General features: G+C 36.7%; 2 protein-coding genes across 6 annotated transcripts in view; one reads left to right on the top strand and one right to left on the bottom strand.

Annotated features, from left to right (window-relative positions):
- Nucleotides 1-5,182: 5,182 nt before the first annotated feature.
- On the top strand, nt 5,183-7,184 carry LOC124405137 (zinc finger protein 706-like). Of its 5 annotated transcripts, none has more exons than XM_046879794.1 (4): nt 5,183-5,612; nt 5,772-5,843; nt 6,041-6,185; nt 6,911-7,184. In XM_046879794.1, the coding sequence occupies exons 3-4, from the start codon at nt 6,042-6,044 to the stop codon at nt 6,998-7,000; spliced, it is 234 nt and encodes a 77-aa protein (XP_046735750.1). In that variant the 5' UTR covers nt 5,183-5,612; nt 5,772-5,843; nt 6,041; the 3' UTR covers nt 7,001-7,184. The 5 variants fall into 5 exon arrangements, with proteins under 5 accessions (XP_046735750.1, XP_046735749.1, XP_046735748.1 ...); XM_046879793.1 differs by having other exon boundaries at nt 5,772-5,847; XM_046879792.1 differs by having other exon boundaries at nt 5,184-5,843.
- A 15,711-nt stretch (nt 7,185-22,895) lies between these two features.
- LOC124405135 (RING-box protein 2) overlaps nt 22,896-27,260 on the bottom strand; it is a 49,028-nt gene continuing 44,663 nt past the window's right edge. Inside the window, exon 2 of the mRNA XM_046879787.1 lies at nt 22,896-23,456. Within this exon, the coding sequence (XP_046735743.1) occupies nt 23,275-23,456 (182 nt within the window). The 3' untranslated portion in view covers nt 22,896-23,274. The remainder of the gene's footprint in view (nt 23,457-27,260) is intronic.

Here is a 27,260-nt window from a genome sequence, read left to right as displayed (position 1 = left end):
CAGCCACTTAGAATTAAGCAAATCGGAGAAATTTCAGCGAAAAATTACTCCTGGTATCAGGAGAACATCTGAGCCGAGGAGCTCTTCCAAAAACAGGGATTGATTGATTGAATGCTTGCGACGTTGATACTGTGTGCTTTGATGCATGCCCGCTTGCTTGAGAAGGCATGTAATCGCTTGCTCACGTGCTACAGCCACTTAGAATTAAGCAAATCGGAGAAATTTCAGCGAAAAATTACTCCTGGTATCAGGAGAACATCTGAGCCGAGGAGCTCTTCCAAAAACAGGGATTGATTGATTGAATGCTTGCGACGTTGATACTGTGTGCTTTGATGCATGCACGCTTGCTTGAGAAGGCATGTAATCGCTTGCTTACGTGCTACAGCCACTTAGAATTAAGCAAATCGGAGAAATTTCAGCGAAAAATTACTCCTGGTATCAGGAGAACATCTCAGCCGAGGAGCTCTTCCAAAAACAGGGATTGATTGATTGAATGCTTGCGACGTTGATACTGTGTGCTTTGATGCATGCACGCTTGCTTGAGAAGGCATGTAATCGCTTGCTTACGTGCTACAGCCACTTAGAATTAAGCAAATCGGAGAAATTTCAGCGAAAAATTGCTCCTGGTATCAGGAGAACATCTCAGCCGAGGAGCTCTCCCAAAAACAGGGATTGATTGATTGAATGCTTGCGACGTTGATACTGTGTGCTTTGATGCATGCCCGCTTGCTTGAGAAGGCATGTAATCGCTTGCTTACGTGCTACAGCCACTTAGAATTAAGCAAATCGGAGAAATTTCAGCGAAAAATTACTCCTGGTATCAGGAGAACATCTGAGCCGAGGAGCTCTTCCAAAAACAGGGACTGATTGATTGACTGCTTGCGTCGTTGATACTGTGTGCTTTCATGCATGCCTGCTTGCTTGAGAAGGCATATAGTCGTTTGCTTACGTGCTACATCCACTTAGAATTAAGTAAATGGGAATAATTTCAGCGAATAATTACTCCTGGTATCAGGAGAACATCTGAGCCAAGGAAGTCTTCTTTAAACTGTTATGGTTGCCTTCAATTAGGCACTCTTACGTGACGTAAGATTGGTTGCCCATAATTAGGCACTCTGACAGTACGTAAGATTAGTTGCCTATAATTAGGCACCTTTACGGTATGTAAGATTGGTTGTCTATAATTAGGCACTTATACATTATGTAAACTTGGTTGCCTGTAATTAGGCACTCATACATTATGTAAACTTGGTTGCCTGTAATTAGGCACTTTTACGAAGTGTAAGGTTGGTTGCCTATAATTAGGCACTCTTATGGTCCGTAAGATTGGTTGCCTATAATTAGGCACTTTCACGGTATGTAAGATTGGTTGTCTATAATTAGGCACTTATACATCATGTAAACTTGGTTGCCTATAATTAGGCACTTTAACGATATGTAAGATTGGTTGTCTATAATTAGGCAGCTTGAAAATGAACCGAAACGGCCCTCGTCGATTACGCTATCATCACTCTGTTATTTACACAATTTTGTGGAAATTTCCGATGACATGCAGTGGGGACAGGTAAGTCATAAGTCATAAATTCTTAATTCATATTTTTATTCAGGCTCTACAGACATGTTGTCAACGATTAGTTCTATGGACGTAGGATTCTTATTTTCTATTCAAATTCATATAAAAATAATAAACAAGGAGATTGGTTACAGAAACCAAAAAATAAAATACCTGCAACTATATCCCTGACGAATATAGAGTTAAGCTTGAAAATCCCAATGAAATTGTTAATACTAAGTTGAAACGCTTCAGCATTACAGGTAAGGAATTAAGTGAGGCAATAGCTCAGCCTCCTGTCTGTAAAATTAAATTCCTACCCCTTTGAATTCTCGACGAAAATTTTTCCGACCTTGAAACATGCTTGGGGCCGATTTATTCCGAAAAGGGTCATACAAATCGATTCCGAAACGGAAAATTTCCGGCTCCGAAAATGAGGAAAAAACTAAGGCTAACCCCTTTGGATTTTTGGCCAAAATTTCGACGACTTTGAAAAGTGCTGCGACTAATTCTTTCAGGCACTATTCCGACGTAATTTTGCGAGAGACAACGATTGATCGCATTCCCAATAGGCTGCGAGAAACGTATTAAAAGTTAGAGCCAAAAAACAAAAGACCAATCTCTTCAATTTTTTTGCTCCTCGTCTTTGCGTCTTCATTCCTCTGCTGTTGGTCCTATGCTCTTTTTGCTGTCTTTTCTGCGTTCCTGGGGTTACAATTAGTCGAGAAAGACCCATACAAATCGATTCCAAGCCGGAAAATTTTCGGCTCAGAAAATCACGATAAAAGTAAGGCTAACCCCTTTGGATTCTTGGCGAAAATGTCGACGTTTCCGAAAAGTGCTGCAATTAATTCTTTAGGGCACTATTCCGACGTAATTTTGCAAGAGAAATCGATTGATCACAATGGGCGCAAGAGTGCGGCAAACAATTTTTTCATGTACATACTATTACGGCGTAATTTCGCGAGAGAAATCGATTGGGCTTAGTCTGAAAACGCTGCGAGCAACGGAACAAAAGTTACAGCCGAAAAACGAAATATTTGTTGCGTCAGTTCTGCTGCTGCTGGTCCCTACTCTGTTATTCATAATCTGTTGGACCTACGCTCCTCCCGAAGATTTTATTGAGTTTTTTTGGGTCCAACTAGGGCAGAAAGGGCGATACAAATCGATTTCCAGACCAAATTTAAGATATTACGGCCAAAACAAAAATACGGCTAATCACTTCAGAATTCGGTGAAAATTTTGACATTTTTCAATAATGCCGTCATCAACTTATTGATGCACTACATCGACATCATTCTTCTAAAGGAATCCATTGCGTACACTTTTGACACGTTGTGAGCAACGAACTAAAACTCATGGGTTGAAAAGATAAAATTTGTAAGAGATCGTCAAAGAGGTGAAAGAGAAAAGACACAAACTCATAGCTCCAAGGTTTCAGTTTACGTTTAGTCAGTATGCTTCATTTCTAGTACAAGTGTTCAGATTATAGTGCATACTACTGCTCATACCACTAGTTATAATGATTCATTATTTTAATAATCATGATATTATTGTAAGGTGAAGCTGAACTGGCATGGAATTTCATGTTTCGTGACGTTGTCAACACTTACAGCGCTCATAATATTGAACGTTGAACACATGATTTGATTAGCCAGATTATGACCGGCAGAAATAAAGAGGTTCCTCTCAGCGCTACTTACATGCAGCAACGCGTCTTGACTCGTAGATATTTCAGGCTCTTCTGAATGCGACGTGGCGAAAACCAACCACGTGGAGCTCGGAACGTTCAGTACCTGAGCTCCTGTAAACCATGTACACTTTTAGTTTTTGTTCTAAATATCAAATTTATATGAACACTTGAAGACAAATGGAGTTGATGTGAAACCCTTTTAGCACGGTCTTCTATACAGAAATGGCGACTCAGCCGGTTTTATGGTGGTGGGGGTGTCCCGCTTAACGGGCTCTTTTTCAATAGTTTCACAATATTCTAACCTTACTGCTGGTATTAAGGGGTTACCCCCACTTGCGATTTTCAAAAAATCGATTTTTTTTTTGTTGCATTTTTTTGAAGTTTATTTATCTGAGAATATGTCCTGAAAATTTCAAGTCGATCCGAACAAAATTGACTGAGATATGAGCGTTGAAAGAGAAGAATCCGTTGTGTAAACGACCGGCTACGCGTGGCGCGCTCGACCCTCGCTCCGGTTTCAATCGATTGTTCGAGGAATAGGGTCGTATATCTGGCATTCACAACGTTCATATTATACATAGAAATACATTTTTGTTGCCTGCTATGGTCTAAACTGGTCTAAACTCGTCAGTGTAGCTCGAAAGTTCGACTATATAAGACGTATATTCCACCGTTCCAAATATTATAAGCGCAGTTTTTATTCATTTTACATTGAAAAATGGATCGAAAAAAAGGTTCGCGTGAAACAAGAAGCAGTGAAAACGAACGGAAATCGCGACCGAAGAAAAGGAAGGGAGTTTTTAACCCGAACCTGGCCGAATCGGAAAGTGGAAGTTTCAGCACGTGAAGGAAGAATGCTACGAAGACAGTATCAGATTTCCCTGTTGCAAGCGGCATCGTCGGCGGAAGAACTTCTGTATGGACCCGGAATAGATGACTCTATGTAAGTTTACAAAAAAAAAATTTTTCTCCGTGTAAACTGAAATTGAAACTTTAAACGCGTTTTTCTCAAAATGACATTTCTGAAGTCGGTGACCAAGATTACTCGAACACTAATGAACCGATCTTCTTGAAATTTTGCAGGCTTATTTAGTACATAAAAATGTAGTCTTTAATCGTTCGATTTTTTTTTTTTTTTTTAAATGGCCGTTTTATAGCCAAAAAACGGCCGTTTTTTCTCGTTAAAATCGAACTATTGACTTTGACTGTCCGCCATTTTGTGAAAAATGAATATTTTTTTAAAACCTACGATTAAAGACTAGTTTATACTTATATTTGACTAAATCTATTCATATTTTTTGTTTCAGATGATCCACTTCACCGCAATGTTGGTCACCGCAAACCGTGCACACAACAACTTGATTTAATTGACGGCCATTTACCACTAAATTTTGTAATATTTTTCAATAAAAAAATTACTGAAAGGTCTTCAAGATGTGTTCTTTAAGATGATATATTGATCGATGAAAAAAGTTTTGTCGTTTTCTTTAAAAAAATTCATGGAAAAGGCCTTTTTTTTCGCTCTACAAGTGGGGGTAACCCCTTAACCGTCTTAACTAAGACCGTGTAACCGCAATATTTCTAACCTTACTGCTGGTCTTAACTAAGCCGTGTCGCGTCGTCAACAGTTAGCCATTTCCAAAACAAAACTTATTTCAGCATGCGACTCTAGCGGTAAATGTAAGAACTACGTAGAAGAGGCCCGTAAAGCAGGACACCCTCTCCACTAGAGTTAGAAGACCTGTATAGAAGACCGTGCCTTTTAGCAACAAGGAAATAAAAACCAAGATTTCCGCCACCTGCAGTAGTGAAAACGGAAAAACGTCGCATTGATGAAAGTTGGACTTAACATTTCTAGGGAAATCGTATAGGGACTTCTAGGGAATCTGTGGGGATTTCGACGCGGCTTGTGAAAGCGTCACTGGCCACTCCCGGCAGCCTGCCAAGAGTAGTACAATGAACCATTTACGTGAACACGTTCTAGTTAACTGTTTCTCTGTCCTTTTGCCACATTGAAATCTGTTCGTTGGCTCTTTGAGTATAAGTATTAATAACACGGTGCTGGCCGTCGTGGGTGATCAGATAGTCTGAATATAAATTAATTGAAAAAAATATTTAAAAAAAAAGGAAAGTCCGCATAAACCGTTAATAATCGTAAAATAACGTTAACTCGGTAAAACAATAACACTACAGCACGGGATTGAAAGAGAGAACGTTTCCCTGCCGTCGCGAGTAGAAAAGTAAAAAGTAAAAAAAAACACGCGACATCAGCTGAATAAACTAAGAACACATATCAACTCACGTCAAAAGTCTGTTTAATAAACAAATACATTTATTTCCCCCTTCCCTCCACTGCGCTCTCTTCAGGTAAGCCAACAAGAATGTACACACATCTCTTCGAAATCGTTATTTTTCGGTGGAAAGAGGCTATCCGCCTACATATGTAACCTAAGACAGACAACGTGTGCAAAGACAGAGGCTCGTTTAAAGATGTTCCTGGAACGTGACACTAACCTTCTTATCTAGACGGTCGTCGGGGAGACGAAGGACACCTTTTGCTACTCTTCCTGTATACCTACATACCTCAGTTTTCGAACCGTGGGTAATACAATTTCTCATTGACGCACATTGGTAACGATACTTGATACTTAGGGTACGCCAGATGTTAGAACTATGCTCGCTCCTAGCACGCATTCAGTCTGTCTTACAGATGACGCTCACTTCACCACACCCGATTCTTTGTCTTTCCTGAATATGTTTTATCGATTAACTTATTTTTATTAATTACGTTGCAGAATGGCTCGTGGACATCAGAAATTACAATCTCAAGCCAAGGCTGCTGACAAAGCAGCTAAAGCGAAGAAACAGCAGGGTCACAGTGCCAACGAACAGAAAAAAGCTGCACAAAAGGCTCTCGTTCATATTTGTGCCGTTTGCAAGGTGAGATAGCAAGCGAAGATAAATTAGCTCTTTTTTTACTGACAATGGAATGTATTTCGTCTTAATCATTTGTCCATTATACTCTTCGATTCTTTTATTGCAATACAGTATTCTCCGATCGAATTGGATGCGGTTAAAGTTCATAACATTAGTCAATAACGTGATTCTAGGAAAAATCCTTATTTTACAGTTTTGCAACCGCCGCGTCGAATATACTTTAATATTAACAACTTAATTCACCTTTAAATTCATACCAAAGCTGCAAAGTAATAATTTTTTATCAATGTTTTGCCAAGTTAATGATACCAACTACAATCTCGTAAATTTGGAAAACAGAGGGTCACAAATAAAATAACTTGAGAAAATAAGCAGTTGATTGCCGATCACTTCGTGAATTGTCAAGCATATCAATAAATCAACCTTTAATGAAAGAATATCATTCAAAATTGATATAGAATTGTAATCATGACTCCCTTCACGTTTCATTGCCTCGGTATCCAACTAACGATCAAAGTAGTAAAGAATGCAAAGCTGAAATCTATGAATTGGAACGACTGCTGTGTATTCCATTTATCAAGTTACGCAGCTTAGATATTGTGTTGAATAAAGCAATTGACTCAATAAACTCAAAGTATTTATACAAAAAAAAAAAAAAAAAACTAAGGAATGATTTTGATTCAATAACGTTTTTATTTATTTCCCTTTTTTGTGGGATATTTTTTCAGGCACAAATGCCGGATCCAAAAACATACAAGCAGCACTTTGAGAACAAGCATCCAAAAAATGATATGCCTGAAGACTTGAAAGATATATGAGACTAAAGCTTCTGTAATATTGAACACGAGTGAGAAGAGAAAGTGGAGAAGAAGACGGAGGTGGTGGTGTTGGAAAAAGAAGACGCAAAGGAAAAAACACAGTCAAGAACAAGCCAGTTCATATGACTCTAGCTCACAACGTGATAAATACATTATATACTAATTTGTTCGAGACTCATCAGACTAAAAAAAAAAAAGAACAATAACTTTAGACTACTTGGTATTTGGACAAGGAAATAAATAATAAAATTGAAAATTCAACTGCGTATCAATTACAATCGACAATTATGTTTATGTAGCTAAACATTTCACTCTGTCGGTTATTAGAGTTTAGACTATCTTTATCTCTCTTTCTCTGTCCCTTTCTAGACTTGTAAAGTATCATTATTGTCACCTTGTGCACAAAAATACCCCGTATATAACAATACCATTACATCACATTTTAATTGCAAGTTACAATTTTGAGCATTATTGTATGTTATATATAAATACATATTCATATAAACATGCAGGGTGAATGATTGTTTTGGCAAGAGAATTAGAATTAGAATAAAATAACTGGCGGTAATTGATAGGTAGATAGATAAATAGACAAATAGATAGATAGATAGATAAATAAACAGATAGTAAATGTATGATTAATAACACGCGTGGCGTGCAGCTGGCATTTTTTGAATAGAACTTTTTTAAATTCAGTTAAGATCCATAGAATTTTCAAAGATACTTTATACAGCAGGCATCACTTTCCAAAAATGCGTCTTGGGGAGCATATCAATCCGCTTTCTATCAGATCGACAGAAAATTTAGACGATCCAGGTGGTCTCCCAATAAGCGAACGTAAAAGCATAATAAAAATAGCTATAATTGAATTAACAAATTTCAAGTCCATGAAAATTCACTGCATTAATGATGATGCAATTTTCACGGATATTATACTTTTGTTCCTCATATTTCTTTTTGCTAGAAATCCTCGATTGAAAAAGTATCAATAGAAGCTCTCATTTGACGAAAGTAAAATTATTATGCATGATCCCATCCCTGGATGATTGTTAGTTGAAAATAAATATATTGCCTAAGTATAGGCAGACGTATGAATGACTATTTATTTATTTATTTATTTGTTCAATTTTTATTTTAACGTTTACGTTTTCTTTTTTGCTACAGCTTGTTCTGCTTCCGAAGTACGCGTTCGATTCGGTTTACATTAATCAGTTTCAGTCCCTCCAATAGATTAATTATCGATTAATAATCAATAGGCAGTAATCGATTTTCATATATAGACGAATAAACGTGAGAAAGAACAGAATTGAAACAAAAAAAAAAAAAACATTAATCGGTTATCAGCAACATCAAACCGAAATTAATAGCGCAGTGATATTAGCAGAGAAACCGTTGCTACAATATTTTGTAAAAATAATACATAGATTTTAAAATTTAATGAAATTATAAACTCAATACTTACATTATCCTACTAACTATCTAATGTAAAACTTTAGGTGAGGATAAAGCACTAATTACATCATAAGTGCAAATGGTTACTGTATGCATAGCTGCTTAATTAAACTATAATTATCATCAATTGGTGAATCTTACTCCTGATCACACAACGAAACACTTCGCGAAATTAGTTATTATTACAGAGCGAATTGCATGAATATAAACGAAGCGAGTACCAGCTTCTATTGTGCCAAATGACGGATTGAAACAGTATTAAAGGTGCCGATCATGTACGATTGTAATTAGTACCCAAGTACGATGAAAGTTTAGACATTCGGAATATGTAGTCAGGAGCAAAGTTCGCTTCACTTTGATACGCTGTGGCAGCTTTATCAATAGGCATACATGTACCTTAGACATTGGCTTTCTTTACAATAATAACAATTATTACGGCTATCATGTTTTGTAATTATTAAAACGATTAAAACCTTTTCCAAGAAATACGTACAACTTTATTATACCAATATGCTTTAATTATATGGATCACGATAAATGATTAAGAACTCGCCATAATTTTCATTTTCTTTTCGCTTTTCCTTATTTCGGCCTTATTTACAGGTAAGCAATCGCGTTATTCTGCCCTCTGTCAATAGATACTATTTAGTTGACAAAATTATTTTTAAAAATCCCCATCATTACATGTATTTATAATTCGTTTTGTTTTCGACGATAATTTTCTTTGGTAATTCTTTGACTTCTCAATCATTTCTGTTTCTACGCATTTTGTCCGCACTGTTTTTTTTTCTTTGGTACTTTGATGACAATAAAATTTTAAGGTAAGTACTTTCATCAATGCAGAAGAGGTTGAAATAAAAAATGAAAATCTAAATTATTTTCCCGGTAAATTAAAAAATTCATATACTAATTGAAACGATACTACTAATTGAATCAAAAATGAACAAAACAGTCTACTTCTAGAACGAAAAATGGTTCAACTCTTCCATAACTATAACCGGAAGCAGGATGATCACAATATTTACAACAGACGCGTGTTCACACGTGCCGAAGAATTTCCTTGAATCATTTATTGTACTTTTGTACAATAAAGATAAATACCGTCGCAGTTTTTCTGCTCCCCCACAACGCCATTGTATACTTGTTTACAATCTGCATCCATAAAACGTAATTTACCGAAGAATTACTGTAGCTACGGATATGACACATTTGTTAAACAAGAATTAAGTAAAAGTAAATATGGAGGCGTGCGAGCGCTGCTTCTTTAAATACGGTAAACATTGCATTGATGGAAAATGGGAAATGTAATTTTTCGGATAACCCACAGTTTTGATTTTTGATTTTTACCAGCTATGGTAAACTTTCATGTGAAAGAATTCTTGCTTCACAAGTTTAAGAAAAAATAGATCATCTTAAAATAATCAGGTCGTATTTTTTCATATCCATGACATCGAAGGATGATTGCGGAAGTTGTATGCAATCAACTTTCACGGTTTTTCTCTTTTTATATCCTTCTATCCTATGTTAAAAATTGGATGGACATATGTTGACACTTGTTGCCCTCTTCCTGGGAGTTTTATATAATAAAAATCACTCCGTAATTCGAAATTGAATATAGTCTAACTTCGTCTCAATTAGAAAAGAAAACAAATGATCAAATTATTCTTTTCCAAACTACGGAAATAAGAAATAAAATCAACCTACGAAACTTCTCTGTTTGTTTGATTGCCTTGCAGATTTTTCGTAAACTGCTGTAACAGGAAAAGAATCTATTATTTACAAATTGAAGTTCAAACATTCTGAAAATCATTTTAGCTCATCGACAATAAACAATTGATTATAGCCGTAAACAGATAAACAAGTAACCAAATATTGTTGAATATATTTCTAACTTAAGTTGTAAAAAATTATACTTTTTAAAAATTTTATAAAAACAGAAAATAAAAAATGCAATTCAAATTTTCTGTGGTTCGTGCGATATCGCAAGCTTTCTATTTTATAACGAGACAAAAATCCCAACGAAACAGTGTTAGTGCTTTACATTCTAAAACTTTCTCAATAAATGTCGATTCCAAGTATCAACGATATGATTCGAGATGTGTAAAAAAACCAAATTTCATTGTTAAAGAATGTAAATGTGAATCGTTCGAAAAGTAAAGGGAAAATTCGTGTACAGAAATGAAAAAATCATCATCTGTTGCGTTGACTTCTGTTGCACCGAACTTGGATGTGAACACCGCGTATCTCCAGTTGCGGTACGTAAGGCGTTTGACCAACGGCTGACCGAGCACGGATACTTACTACTGAGGATTGAATTTTCTCCTCTTTCATATCGCAGAGACTAAAGCTTTGACGAAACTTTTTTTATCTACACACTTCGCAAAGGCCAAGTTTTTTTTTACATCTCGTTTGAAGTTCTGGCAACAACCACACGTACAGAAAATAACGAAAAATTGAAAATAAAGTAAAGACACGAATCGAAAAATATGAAAGTAAACGTCTTGAATACGTGAAATGGCGCCAAGGCTGTGAAAGCGTTTGCGGAGAGTAAGTAATGAATCAATACGCACACACAACCGCAACGAACGGGAAATAGGTTTTTGAAGGCTAGTAGGAAGTGTGCATTGTGTTCGGCACGGTGACAAGGAAGCCTTATGATTAGAAGGTGTTCGTTTCTCGTCGAATCCAACGTAAGCTGCTCATTGCGCGGCCGCAGATCAAATCGAGAGAAGGACTTTGACTTGGTTATTGTAATTAAGCACCAAGCCAATGCAGATCTTTGCCTCGTGCCGGTTAATCTTTTGACGGATTATACAGCTTTATCCTTGGACATTCTGCCTTATAACGTTTACGGTTGCCACAACCTTGGCGGCAACGTGTGCAGGCGCACATGTTTGACCGATGAATAAATTTCACTGAAATACCAGATAGATAAAATATAAATATATTTGCATCGAAAAAAAAGCAAACTCTTCATATACAAAATTTGAATGTCGAAAAGCTGCGCGAATGTTTCAACTGCAATATTCTATTCTGAATTTACCTTATCCCTTTAAAATGTACATCAACAATCGACAAATTTGTCATCAGTAATAAATATAAGAAAGAAATTTCTTTTTTTCGTTGTAATGATAAATATTAGTGCATCTTTCTAAAGACTAACATGACAAAAGAGGGAATAAACGAGGGTAAAGTTTTTTTGTAAAACTTGCCGCGCAAAATATTTGTACCTTCGGTTACCTATTTGTTGGCGTTGAACAGCGAGTTGCATACAAAACTTTACCCTTATTTAGATCATCAATTTTCATCAGATTACTTACAAATCCACAATGTACAGAAAAATAAATTCGATCATTCATGCCGTGCAGATTATAAAATTTAATTATAGGCATACATTGTTACGATATTAGGTAATAAACATCATTTCAATGAGATTCCCACATCCGAAAAAACGATGACATTAATATTCTACATATATATACGTTTTTTACATATAAAAGCCCAAAATTGTCTCGCCTTGAATGTCTTGGCAAACATATATAACCAGGACTATATACAACATGAAAAATAGTTAAACGAGCGTGAGGAACTCGTTTGAATCCTTCGCAACCGGTTTTTTTCTAGATCAAAATGCAGAAAACTAGTTTAATAGCTGCGGTCGATTCGCCAATTAGTTGATTGTGAAAGAGATTTTTGGTGTGCTAACACGCTTGATCGGCACATTTTATCACTCGTCGCTGTAAATCGTTTACCATAAAATGAAAATAAAATGTAAAATGACATTTAATATGCAATTTTATTAATAACGATTCAGCATGATCAGGATTACAAAACATACGTTTTTCTCAAGTGAAGGATGATTCATTCATTATACGGGAAAATTTTTTCTAAAAATAATGATTGAGAAATTGATAGAAAATAATGATAGAGAAATTAAAGAAGGAATGACTTACTGCTGGTGTAATCGGCAGTCAGATCAGTCCAGAAATGTGACATTCCCATTTTTTTACAATCCGAGTGTAGGTACTTTGAAAACCTCAAATCTCAACCGTTACTATTTCGGAGGTAATGAAGTCCCTTTCATGAAAAGTACATAGACATTTTGCTCATAGACTGTTTTACCGCAGTTTCCAGAAGCCATGAAACATAGAAGTATAAGAGGTGAATATTAGCAATAGTAGTTTTTTTTTACCAGAATCAACACTATACTCTCATTGTAAGCCAATGATGAAAAGTGAAATTGATTGGAAACAAGTTTAAAAATAATGACAGAAGCAAAAAAAATACGGCTATACTAAAATTGGGTTGAAGCGAGACCATTTAAGGACTCGAGCAATTCACTAACTAATTGATACTGATCCGGCACTAAAAATTTTTTGGACTATGAATCGATCATGAATCAAATTTTTAAGTTTCCTGTATTAATGCAGAAACCTGTTCACAAACGGAACAAAAATAACGAACGATCGTCAGTATATAAAAATATATACATGGTTAAATAAGTTTAATGGCACTCTGAAGTCATATATATAGTATACATTTGCATTTCATTTCCTCATTTTTTTCTCACGATTTTATGCACTCTACTAATTTCTAAACAATTTGAGTACCGATTAAAAAAAAAACGATAATTGATTAAAGTAGTTTTAACACTATTGAATAGGCAAAAATCCTGTACGTTCCTTTTATGCAATATGCGGTGTACGTGGCTCGTGACACGAAGTGCCGTGATATTCCTTGGAATCGCCTTCTTGAATCTCTATAACCGTTTAGATAATTACTGTTGATTTAGCAGCGACGTTTGCCCGGCTATTCATATAACACACCACGTTATTATTATGAAGACACATGACGGCAGTGCTCTGATCGTTTAGTTATAAAGAAACGTACAAGCTGATGATTCGCGAAATGCTGAACCAAGAAAGATATTTCCCAGTCCTGGGATCCCTGATTCGATGAAATGATTTGTCTGTTTTTTATTACCTTAAACAAACTTTATTTAACTCAAAGAAATCTTTCGTCACGCGGAAAACAATTTTTTTATATTAAGACTATTTGTTTAATCTTACAATGACAAATTTTCATATATACATATATGTATATAATAAGTGTAAAAATGGGCTTGAGATGTGATTATATAGATAAAATTCAGCTTACTTCAATTCACCGAAATTATTTACTAACGAACCGCTAACTTCTTTGAATAAAAAATTGACATTTTGAGAAACATGTTTCTGTGTAAATTCCTCCATTAGAATCGTTCAAAAAACCCTTATCAAGATATTACTAAGGTCACCAAGTGATTTGAGAAACTTATAAGTGTGTAATGTTTGCACTAGCGAGCAAGGCAGCATTGATTTGCATTAATAATTTGATAATTCATACACGAGGTGAAGTGAAAAAACCAAAGTAAAAAATGACAGACATATACATGTGCTGCTGCGCATAGATTTCCTCACACATAAAGAGATTTCAACGATATTGGCTGGCAAGTTTAATGCGGTATTTGTTGCAGTAATAACCGAATTGAGGCAGAGACAATTGATAGGTCTTCGGGATTGGACAGCGTTAAAACGGTGCCTGGCGAGCCTCCGCAATATACAACTCATAGAATAATGGCCTTTGACGTCTGGATCTGTCAGCGAATAAAATTGCTCGCTTCAATACCGCTGTGCCAATCAGTTTTTATTGGCAATGTACACGTGTATTGTACATAATGCACACGTAGATGGCAAGAGCGTCGATTGTTCAAGGACTAACTTATAATCACTTTTTATTACTATACATATACATATATATGTGTGTGCGAAATATGTATTTGTTTTTTTGTTTTTTTTTTCTTTTACACGAGCAGAATAACGTTTTTCTACTTTCTTTGGTATTTAGTTCGGTTTGTTTTCTTTGGTTATTCTTATTTTTATTTGGTTAATTTTGTTTTATTTATCATCCGATTGACGCCAAATCAAATTTTTTATTTAATCCTGAAGTGAATATAGATATATATACGCGTTATTTATTTTGGTGTGCGTTCCGCTGCCTTTTATATACCGATTTATTCTTTTTCGGTTTTGCCATTTCGGCTCTACTTCCTTGTTCGTTAAATAGGTATTATGCAATCATTCGTCACGCGATAAACGTTATAGGAATAAATCAATCTTAATCACGTTCTGCGATGCGTGTGTATAGCAAGTCACTTCTTGTTTGAGTGTTACGTAAATTTAGTAAGAAAAAATTCATGTTTGAACACGCCGGTAAAAATCTTTTTCAATTCATAGACAGAACTTACTCATTATCGGCAGATAACGGCAAAAATTTTCAATTATGGATTTTCACTGTGTTGAAATAAATTGATTATAAATTTAAATGTGTGATTAATTTAAGATCGAGACGACAAAGATTTATAAATAATGAAGTTTTAATTTTTATAAGGAACTGACGTAAACAAAGTTTGATTATTTCGTATAATATTTACAGACTATTCCTTAGAAATGTTCTTTTGCCATTTCATTGTGTATGTATATACCTGTGATATTTTACTCTTTACGTGTGATTAGTGGCAACCAATATTTCCTAGCAAAAAGTTAGCACGTTTATAAACAATGAAATGGAAAGTTTCAAGTAGTGACTGGAGATAACTGGAATCCAACTTTCGAAATAGGACTCTATCAAAAGTTCGTGCTTTCTTTAAGCCGTTAGTTTATTCATCGTTAGCGATAATTATATTTGTAAATTAATAATATGCTTGTATTTGTCAAAAGTAGCTACCGACAGTTTGAAATCGACGTAATCCAATTGGTCCAATATGAATTAAATATCATGGTCACAGAGAATAAATTAGAAAAGAAATTCTTTCATATGATTATTCCAAGACCCATGATTTCGTTCGACGTTTAGAAATGTTTCGTCTAAAGTTGAAGAATCGTAATAAAATAAACTTACAAAGTGGGTATGAAAATGTTTTTTTTTTTTTTTCGGAACATTGACAAATTGTCAAGTATTGAAATCATCCTAATTCGTCGCTTCGGACGTTTATACAACTAATCGGTAACCTTGTTAAAATAATTAAAAAAAAAAAAAAAAAAAAAAAAAAAACAACCAAAAATCGTGTCTAATCTGTATTTTTCCAATTCGTCAGGAGTAACGTTGAGTATAGACAGTCACTTTAAGCGTATATAATTTATGCACCTACGCCTGCGCATGCAAAAGTATCCACTGCATAAACGAAACGCTGTAATAAAAGTGAAAAAAAAAATAAAAAAAAAAAAAAAAGAATGGACAGAGCGTAAAATCGTTCGGAACGAAAGGAGAGACTTTTAAATTGTTCGACACCGGGGGCAACGCGCAGTAAGCCAAAACGACCGAGGCACACAAGTTTCGCAATAATTTGTCAAATTTGCACCATCGACCCGGTACCGCGTCACGCTTATATACATATATAAGCAAATACACACGTGGCGCGTCATATTATAATAAGTATATACGGGAAGTTTGCTGAAGCGATATTTCATCATACGAATAACTGAAAGTTGCACGAGGCTAAGGCGGAGGCGGAGGCGGAGGTGGAGGAGGGCGAAAAACGCTGGCGAAGAGATTCTTATCCCCATCAATCAGGCCGGGTTTACCGGCTGTTACTAGGCGAGGTGGTTGCTCCAAAGGTGTGTGCTCGCCGTTCGGCTCAGCCATTGGCCACTGGAGTGGCGAGCCTCCGGTGACCGAAATGACCTTGGCATTCCAACTCTTCGAAGGCGCCACCGTGCGGCTAAAGCTCTCGTTTTTGCAGACATTCAGCTCCGCTTCGCGGCCAGCCGGTTGCCCTCCAGGCGTTCTCCCGCCATTATTCTCGCCTGTGATTGCGAGCAACCGACCTGATGCAACTGCGGAGATGAAATACGCTTCAGGATCTAGTCGAACCACGAATCGTTCTTTCGGCTTGCAACTCCATCCTGGGTTCCGGACCCATCCGCCGATCTTTACGAAACCCGGGTTTTGATTCGATCCTCAGAGTCGATTGAGTCCCTTTTACTCGAGGGATCCACACTGTCGCTAAAGATGATTCGAAATCCTCTCGTTGATTGATTCGAAGCTATTTTGAGCACGGGGCTATGTGATCAATTTGAGAGTAGTTACGAGGTTAGGTTCAACTTTTTCTCGAGACTTCTGGTTTCGAATTTTTTGTAAAATGATCTTACTAACGCCGGAAAATACGATTTGGTCACGTGTGGCTGAATAAATATCGTACTGATTTTTAATCTATTTAATTAGCTGCGAGACGAAGAATTGAGGTTATATTTTGCAAATCTTGCGATTATTAACTCATACGATAATTTATTGGTTCTAGGTGACCAGAAAGCATTTCCGAATATCTGAAGGATTATAACACGAAATTTTTCAGATTCAATCAATGTTTTGGGAAAGATGGGACTGAATTTTGTGAATACTTTGAACTCAGTCACGTGACCCGGTACTAATTCAACTGAATGTGCTACAGTCGAAAAAAAATTTTCTCCACTAGAATATAACGGTATTTCGAAAGTTTCATGACTGCTACACAGGTTTTTTGAAATTATACTACGACTTTATGATGCTCATCAGTTTTTTCAAACAATTGATCTTTTTTCAATTAACCTATTAGTTGATTTAATTTTGTCGATGGAAAAATGTTGACTCGTTTATTGAAAAGGTTTTCTGGTATGCTCCACTGATTGAATTTTTTTTTCGAATCGACTGAATTATATAAACGAGAGTATTTTACCGGTAGTTTATAAACCTATTTAAGGCAGCACCATCGAGAAATCATTGAAAGTGGAACACATCAGAATTCAAACACATTAAAACTGACGATTATGTCCGTCCATATGTGAAATATTAGATCAAATAACACAGTGAAAAATTATTGAAATTCTGATTTCAACGTAAGATGTAATGGAAGAAACACTCTTGGTAGGCTAATACGTAAACACCTTTCAGAAAATTAGGTCCCATAAAAAAACAAGGCTCACATATTTGTATATTTCAGACGGATTCAAAATTTTACAGAAAAACGTTAAGACGCTGAATTGGTATAAAATATTATGCATCTAGGGAAAGAAGCGCGCGTCTTTGGTTGAGCGCCGATGTTTGCAGAACGAGTCGTTAGCGTCGGGCGCTGAAGGCGCTATCACTGGTCGATATATATCGATATGACTCGTCCTGAAAACATTATTTCTCTGCTAGACGCAGCAACTCACAAAGCTATTTCACTGTACAAGATTTTTTTTCCCGGTGGCGAGTTTTTTCCCCTCTTTAGGTCCTCGGTCAATAAGCTGTCACTGCTATCCCCCTTCAGAGGTAAAAAACACGAGTCTTTAATGCATCTGTGGCAGAAAGAAATTAATTCAATGCTTCAAGTGTTCACATGCACGTCCCGTTATCTAACTTACAAATCACATATAATTTTTTATCGCGTGATTCATTTTTCTTGTTGTTTCATCTTTTTTCTAATACCCAGTATTTATTAATATCACTCCTTAAACATGGCTATTTTACCACTTTTTACCGATATCATCTGTCATTCTCTCGGCTAAAACAGTGAGGGCAAAAACGGCTAGGCACATCAGAACAACTGAAAAACTCTCGATTACGTGAAGTAATTTCAAAAATCTGACGCTGCTCGTATGTGGATTTATTTTCACCTCGAATAAAGATGTATGTACCATAGGTTGCCAGTCAGGCATACAGGCAACAAACGTAATTGCATGTACTACAAGTGAATCTCTCGAGTCGGATTCTCGGCTCCAAAGTTCTTTCGAGAATGAACTCAGAGTTATAAACTATTCTTGCCGTTATTGTGTTGGGCGTGAAATAGCGCTTAGCAACTGGTGAGCACTGGAAATGATCTTAGAGCTAGAACAAAATTTCAAGCGTATTAACGGCGGCCATATTGACGTTGTATCAACGTTTAAGTGCGCCGGTCAAACACTAATTCAGAGACATGCCTTTTTATGGCTGCAGTAGCCGCAGGGATCAAGACTTATTTCAGTCCCAGGGCCAGCTAATGACTTGGCATGTAAGAAATTACATTTTTTGCACCACTGCAACACATGCGCAGGATGCGAAAAACACGGTATTTTCATTCTGGAGAATTTATCTCTAGTCAGCAATTTACTCGTACAACGTGTTTATTCCGCTCATACGCTTATGGTCGGCTCTTTACAAAGCAAAATACGCCGAAATTTCCGTATATGAGCCCAAGTCGTGGTAAATTCTACGCCAATGGTCCGCAAGCTGCATGGAGAACTTGGTGGCCGGATATAAACGGGGTTTTTTTTATCCGCGACTCCACGTGCCAAAAAGAAACTCTCTCAAGTCACGTACGCAAGTAAGTGTATTCGACATACGGGCATCGGTGCACGTTGTAAGTATGTCATGTGTAAGTATGTATACGTAATACAGGTATGTAATGGCGATAAAAGGCCCACAGCCGGGTTGGCTTATCTAGAAGTGAGGCTTTTCCGCTTAAATTATACGTTATTAGAAACTTATCTAACCGCAGGTGGTTTGCGTAATGGCGAATAGCCTTTCGTGATTCGTTGATTCCGAGGTCGAGCCTCCAAGAATGAGTTGCACGATACTTTATTATAACATGGGTTGAACATAGATATGCAATGCTCACGTACAGCTTGTTGGTCACGGCGATTGGAATTCGCTTCGAGCAATGTTAAATTACAAGACCCGACAAAAAGAAATGATCGATCCGTTTTATAGTGAATCGGTTCCTCCACCTGGTGCAAACGACCGCCTATTCCGATTTCACGACATCGAATATCTTTTGCGCAATAACTTCGGGGAATCGGATTGATTTCACGTCAAAATAAAACTAGTTAAACGAACGGAATCAAGGGGCTTATCCATTTCTAAAAAATTTTCTGCGCCATTTTATAATATTGCAATCCATTTGCAACCATTTCTCTATTCTTGATATCAACATGAGAAAAGAACTAGAATCACACTAAGAAAATTTACAATTGTACAAAATGAGTCGAGGGTATTTGAAATTTCACTTTGAAAGTATACGAAATCATTTGAAAGCACGTACAGTACGCTCTAAATATGTGAATGCGACAGTTTGGAATCGGTCTATTCGATTTAGTCTACTGCTGAGTTTCTCCCAGTTTTTCCAAAAGGAGCTTCAAGCGCAAGTTGCATTCGAAAATGCACCAAGTGCATCGATACATGCACTCCAGCTGGGGTACCTCATGCGCAGCGGGTAGGATTTCGCTTGATCGTGTGCAACAGCACGAAGAGTCAAGTTTCATCCGTTCAGATAGCTGATTAAAACGAACCGTGGCTCATTGCCCCGGTAAAAGAGAGGCTCTAGAATCTTCTGAGCGGTGATTATTGCACCCTGCACTGTATATGCGCAATGCACATGTCGTAGTAATTATTGACAATATAGAAACGCTCTCTGATTGCCCTCGTGTTGTTTAGTGATTACAACCGTCTGTTGCGTCGCCTTGTAATTGACAGCACAGTTGTATTACCTAAGAAAAGAGTATCAATGCGAAACGGGGTTGAACTGCTGTCGGATTAACAAGACGATAGAACGTTCCAGAGATCCACCAGCTGAACCTGGTAAACAGTTAAACACTATAGTAAGCGCGAGCGCTTGAAAAGTGGAACGTGCGAGAAGGATGAAAGCTTCTAGAAGGTTCGCTCTGTATATTCTTTGCGCGAAGATAAACGAATGGAAATGACAAAGCAAGTGCTGATATTAGCTGACGAGTTTATCGTATTGTATATCCATATAGGAATATGTCTCAGTTCTTTCGAATTACAAAGAAAAAATCATTTTACAGACGACTGTCTAGATGAGTATTTGATAATCAGTCCAAGAATTGCGAAATTTACACAAATTTTAGTAGATCTCACAAAATTTTTACCTCAGTAGGATCAAAGTACGTTTCGTTGGCGTATTTGAAATGCCCCAAAAGGGAAAGATATGTATTCGTCGAACCTGTAGCACAGATATTATTCTATCGGTGAGAAAACTTTGACTTGCCAATGAAATTGTTAGTTCAATATCAACATGGCCGCCATTGATACGCTTGTGATTTGCTTTCGGCTCTGGGATGATTTACAGTGATCGAAATTGATCAGTCGCTATTTCACCCGAAACAAAACGACGGCAAGAATAGTTGAGCCACAATTCCAGCATCGAGAAGAGCTTGAAATCTGTCAATATAGCTCGCGAAGTTATCTCGCCGCATGGCGCGTCAGCAAGGAGTGCATCACGTGTACAGGTTCACTATCAAGATACAGTAGTATATTTAGACACATACCCAGTGTCTGTATATTCCGGGGTACATCATCTCGTCGCGATGAAAAAAAAAGTGATCAGGCGTGAAGAATGTTGCTACGTTTAGGTACAACTTCATGAGAAATTGAACACGCGATTATCATCGCCATCACGACATCGCGCCGAAATTGAAGCATACTTAGTAAGGCCTGGTGGAAACACCCGTTCGATCGCAGGTGTCTCGGATTCCGACTAACCGTAGTCAGACAGAAATACCACCATGCAGGAACGGCGACAATGACGCGAGGAAAACGATCCAAAAAAAGACGAAAAAGAGGGAAAAAAAAGTATGAAAAAATAAGCAAGAAAAAAGGAAGGCACGAGAATAACGATCACGAGGTTAATTCCAGACGGCACAGCTGTCCGGGGGAGCGGTCGCCTTTCTAACCTCTGATTGGCTCGCCTCGGACGAGCCTCCGTGACGCGAGACTCCCCACCCTGACCACGTTTAAGTATAACCTTCGTGACTGCAATCATGTAGCCCGTTACCTAGAATGCTGAGGAAGCGGGTTGCGTGTGTTCTGTACTTGGACGACACGAATGTTGATGCGACGAGACGTCGCGTCGCAAACGTGAGCAACGCAACGCAACGCAACGCAGCTGCGTTGCAGGAGGCGCCGCAACGCCTCGACGAGTCTGTGACGACGTGGGGTTCGATGTTACATCAGGCTCGACTCATCGGCCGCAATCGGGGCCGATTAACCTTTATACGCAAATAAAAAGAGCGTGTAAACACGTGTCGTATTTTTCATTCAACAGATATATCACTGCACGGATTTCGCGTCGTCCTTTCTACGTCAGAATATTGTCGGCGCATATTAATTGCCCGGGATGTAACGCGTCCCGTACGATCAAGTATCGCCATCGTCATCTTTAACTGATTAGTTCGCGACGACATTGTAATCGCCTTATGCACCTACGCAGTTGTCGCAAATATTTATGCCTACGAGACATCCGACAATTATTCGCGTACGATTGAACTGCGAAATATCCTAAAGAATTAATCAGGCATTTCAGGTTGATACGGTTGCACCAGCTATTTAAGGTTTAGCATCATGAACTAGTGGGATACATTCGTGCAATTTTTTTTGTCCAGCAAAAGAAACGTTGTTTTTGGGTTATATTTGCAGCAATAAATTGAACATCATTCTCTGTTCCTTGTTGGGTTATAACAGTTTGAATTACTTTCAGCGATATTGGGAAATATATCAAGTATTTTACCGTTTAGAGTAACGACGAAAGTAAGTTGGAAATGAAGTGAAATTCGCAAAAATATGACTAATACAATATTTCATTCTTTGAAAATTGATTCCGTGCCTTTTTCCTCTTAAGTTTGTCACATTTAAGGCTTTTCTTTCAGGTGGAAATAATAATTAATAAAAAAAGTTGAACATACTTGAAAACTGTACATTCAACTAATTGTACATTTTATCAATATCGAACTTCACAATTGCAATTACGTGATATTCTTATTCGTACAACGGTTTAGTGGAGGTGATTTTTTTTCTGGAAAACAAGTATGGAAGATTTCACTCAATTTTGAATGATGATAAGAATGAATGAAGATGAAAAGAAAAAGAGAACTTATAGATAATTACCTACCTTACATGACAAGAAAAATATTGTAGATTTAACATCTTCTACGTCTAATATATGGACAGCATTTTTTTGAAGTTAAATCTACAGCAATTGTGGCAAGATTTACAGATCCGATAATAAGATTTCAGAATCAATAGTAAAACTTACAATATGTTTAGGTAGATTTATCACAATTGATGAAGATTCGAGTCCGAAAAAAAGCTCTCGACATATTCACCACAACAAATTTAATATAAAATCTACATTACATTTTTTCCGTGTAGTGTATTTACCATAATAGTACATTTTGAATCAAGAGAATAAAGTCGAGATTATTCCCGCAGGTTCGAGTGATTCAAATTTACGAGAAATATGACCTCATATTTTCCGAAAATCCGGGATGAAAATGGTACTTTTTCTGACAGACGGGGAATAAAATAAAGATGAAATAATAGGCAACTTTTATCTCGTTATTGAGGTAAAAAAAAAGCCAAGATTATAGTTGAGTTCGGAATAAAATCTCTTATTCTAAGGTTGTATAACTCATTTTATTATAATCAATGATTTACTATGAATTAAAACGATTTTTATTCCTATGTATACTTTCATCCTAGATGAAAATCATCTTGCATAACAAACAATAAAAAAGCTATCTTTATGCATTATAGCATAAAGTTGATAATTTATACACCCGTCACAGAGCCATCCCAGAGTTCGAGTCGAGGAAGGTGACGTAAAATGAAAAAAAAAAAAAAAAAAAACTAATTAGGAATGTAAAAAAGACGGACAAAAATATAACGAAAATAGTTTTACGAAAAATAAAAACCGAAACTAATACGTGAAAGAAAGAAGCTTGACGTATTGCGCGCGCATAATTGTTTAGGCAAATAAGCGAGACTTGTTGGTTAGGCTATTTTCCCATACGCTGAATTGACCACTCCTGTTGACACAGGGGACAACGGTTATTCTGCTTGACCCAGAGTGACATGCAGCAGTAATGAAAGGAGTGATTGCACTCCCCCCAGACAACGACGCAGTCCTGTTTTCCATAGAAATCTTTCTTGCTCTCGGCCTGGCATCTCAGACAAGCATCTGAAACAAATTGAGAGTAGAATTCGATTACTGAAGGAGACACTTGCATTGAAGGAAAAGTATAAAGCGATTAGAAAAAAAACGCTATTGAGAGTTGACGAGATAATTTTTTGCCATTCAAAATTTTTACAGACTCTTTCGAAACTCGGTGAGTATCCGAAGAATTACTTTTCCTAACTGAGTGCGTAAAATTCGATTTTCCATACCCAAATGAGTGCGCGAAACATCTCATTCCCGCACTAATGCGGGACTATATGCACTATACATAGGGGACCATAATGTGCTATTTTGCGCACGCAGTTAAGAAAAATAGTTTGCGCAACGAGTGTGGTAATCAGGTATTTTGCGTACTAGTTGCGTAATGTATTATTTCACGAGTCTCTTTTACAGGAAGCCAATAGATGCGTGTAAGAACTTTCGAAGGGTTCGATGAGGATGAGAGATCTAATCGTGGTTCAAATAGTAATTAGGGGGATCATGAGGTGACAACGCGTTGATGTTACCCGACGCAAATTGGCCGCTGGACTGCGCCGGAAATTTCCAGTAGAGAATTCCAAGCCGCGTTTCTTCTCCTCCCTTATCCTGACAATAATTTAGCCGCCAATCGAGCTCGGCTGACGATCCGAGTTAGCGCGTGCCAAGTGGGAGTGTAAATTCATGTGCGGCTATGATCTGTAAAACTTCCACTGTATCGACTGATTGTCAGACGTAAAAGAGCTGGTCCATGGGTTTTCCCCCACTCTCTCTCTCTCTCCTCTCTCGTACGCTATTTTTTTCAATTTATTTAACAACTTCGACGTCGACGACGCCGACCTCGACAGCCTGACCCGTCCCAGGGGGGCGCAGCTTCCCCAATGCGCGGGGGTCAATCCTGAAGTAACTTTTCGAACCGCGCCAATCGACCCGCTTCTTCGCATGGCATCAATTAAAGCGATCGCCACAAATTAAGTGCCTATATAACTGTAGCTCCGCGTGTACAATAATTCCTAGGATGAGTTTAATCGCAAGCGCGACGCGATATTTTTGCGGAGTAATATTCCTATATCAAGTAGATACTTACATCTGAATCATACTTGTCGTAATCCCATGGAAATATATCTATCTATTATAAATCAAACATATCACGATACCTACGATAAACAAACTCTCAAAAATTCTAAATTCCAAGTTTCATTTCTGCGTTTACATATGAAATAATCATTATTCTATGACATATAAACATTGATTACTACAGTGGCGAAGCGTAGTGTCAGAGAGAAATCTAGTGCCTACTCACACAATGAAATTTACTGCAAAGGAACCATTTTTTGGCGATGTGCTGGACGACCTCGATAATTTTTGTCGTTTTGCTACACGCCGATGTACGGGAAAAAATTGTTGCTGAATAGGTACGACAGTAATAGATTTTACGTTCTTGCGCAGTTGTGTTATGCTTATATATACCGTTATAATAATTTAACCTCGTTAGACCCTCACTGTAACTGAACCCAAAAGTTTGAGTTCATCATAAAAACAACTACCTACAATGCTTATGATGCTTTGGTGTTTTCAATATTCAGGAACTCTAAAGTCTATATTTTTAATTTTCAATTCAACTTTTCAATCAATTAATGTAAAAGTTTGATACAATAAATTGCATTTTTCAATTCTTATTCTAGTATTCTAATAAAGTTTTGAAAGAAGAATTGGAATAAAAAAAATTTCTGAAGAACAAGAAATTTATACATTTCTAAAAGTATATATAAGTATATATAAGTATATATATATATAAACCGAGTCATACGCAATATTTAATTTGAAATTGCTCGCGCATTATAATTATCGCGGAATTTCAAAACTATGGAGACAAACTGAATTGGATCTTAAGTGTCACGTTTACAATGTCTAAAAGTATACATTTCAAGGCAAAATAATAGATCGTCTTAATACCGAAGGAAATTTTTATCCGTCACAAATTCCAGTAGCTTGAACCTTATCGGGATTTCTTACTTATCAACAAATTCTTTCAGCTTGTAAAATCCCGTGGCGAATATACAGCAAGATTCTCATTAACCGAATACTCATATTTATTCTAGGATTAATCGCAATATCAAGTAAAGTATATATATATACAATGTATACCATTCGTTTAAACAGACTCATATTAATTCTATGAATAAATGAATAAACGAATTCCACACTCGCGAATTCAACGATTTTTAATCGCTAATCAATAACTGGAAATCGAACGACTGAAATTGTTATCTCTGCACAAACAACACGCGCATAATATATGTAAAACAGTATATATACATACATACATTGGGATGAGGATGTTTATAGTTGTGTTAAAAACAGTGAGGCAGATCAGTAACCGACTTTTGATCCGTGATAACGTCTTAATTCACGATTTTTTTCCGTTTATCATCCGTCGTTAACGACGTTGACATATATTCGTTGTTAATCTTTGATTGCTTATTTAACACCCGAATAATAATCGCGGAGCATTAAAGTTTGCACAAGTTTTCTACATAATTCGAGGTCAAGCATTATTGTCGACAAAACTGAGAATCGACGTAACGCAGAGTTCTTATATATATCTGAAACTTCGATCATGGTCATTAGCCGCGGGTCAAGCGACCTCTTCTGTCGCAATGATTGCGTTCTTTTACCAAAGATATGTAAAAAAAAAAGTGAGTGATTAATTCAGTCAATTCTCTTTGTATTCCATTATTTTTTCTCTGCTTATTTTTTTAAGAATAACGTCTCGTTTTCAACAAATAATTTCAACAACAAACCAATTCATTTTGTTGATCACGGGACGATTATGAAGTAAACATTCTCCAATGATCGATTATTATCACCTGCTAAGCAGTTCGGATCAACGATCAAAATAATATGTCATTGCGCAGAGATAATTCAATGAAGGCGAGATTGAAATTTGTTGTCTCAATAGATATATTTCTAATATTAAAAATATGTCGTAAAGAATAAATGTGTCGTAATATTTTTCATATTTCAACTTTAGTAATGTTGGCAACGATTTTTAATCAAGTCATTTAATCAAGTTACAAACAAGACAATAAAGATTGAAAAAAAAAAAAACCAAAAAAAAAAATGATAAGCCAAATAATAAAAGTAGGAAATGCCATAAGATTTGGATCGGTGAGCACGGCCTGCAGTTTTAATCATTTCCGTTATGTAATAATATATATGTTTATTTACATATCGGATGACTTAATTTCTTCCGGGGGTCATCAGCGCGTAGTTGACGCGGTATCAACGGCCTGCCGTGGTCTAAAATAGGATAACGAAGCAATGGAAACAAAAAAACGTACATACTAGAAAATTCTTCATGATACAAATTCACCACACAGTTTGGGGCGTGAAAATGCTGTGGTTTGAGGGGTTAAATGGCTTTTGAAGGACCAAAAAAAAAATCATATGTTGTCTAATTTTTTTTTTTCATGTCATTATAAAATAACTTTGAGTTTGCGAAAGAACTATATTTCAACAATGTTTTATAAAATATTCATTCAAAATTTTTCAAAATTTAACCATTGAACACTGGTTGGTGTGAATAACTCACGATAGCTTTATCTGAAGTTAAAAACCCAAATATTTACTGTTTAAAATAAAAAAGGAAAAATTGAAATTTGAGAATTTTTGGTAAAGTTGTGTGCAAAAACGTAGAACTACCGGTAAAATCTACACCACGTATTGCCTTGTGAAATAAGTTTTGGTCAAATTTTTTCAGTTGATCGGTTGATTTCAGATAAAGTTATCACGAGTTCTCCTGACCACCGTAAGGATAAGCGTTTCTCC

The sequence above is a fragment of the Diprion similis genome, chromosome 4 (assembly GCF_021155765.1).
Source record: "Diprion similis isolate iyDipSimi1 chromosome 4, iyDipSimi1.1, whole genome shotgun sequence".
In the NCBI taxonomy this organism is placed as follows: domain Eukaryota; kingdom Metazoa; phylum Arthropoda; class Insecta; order Hymenoptera; family Diprionidae; genus Diprion; species Diprion similis.
Note: the sequence above shows the minus strand (reverse complement) of the source record. Positions and strands in the feature narration are given on the sequence as shown.

Excerpts from the sequence above, each read along its gene's own strand:
- LOC124405137 (XM_046879794.1), top strand. The coding sequence starts at position 6,042 with ATGGCTCGTGGACATCAGAAATTACAATCTCAAGCCAAGGCTGCTGAC. Across the intron at positions 6,186-6,910 it reads ATATTTGTGCCGTTTGCAAG|GCACAAATGCCGGATCCAAA; the intron begins GTGAGATAGCAA and ends ATATTTTTTCAG.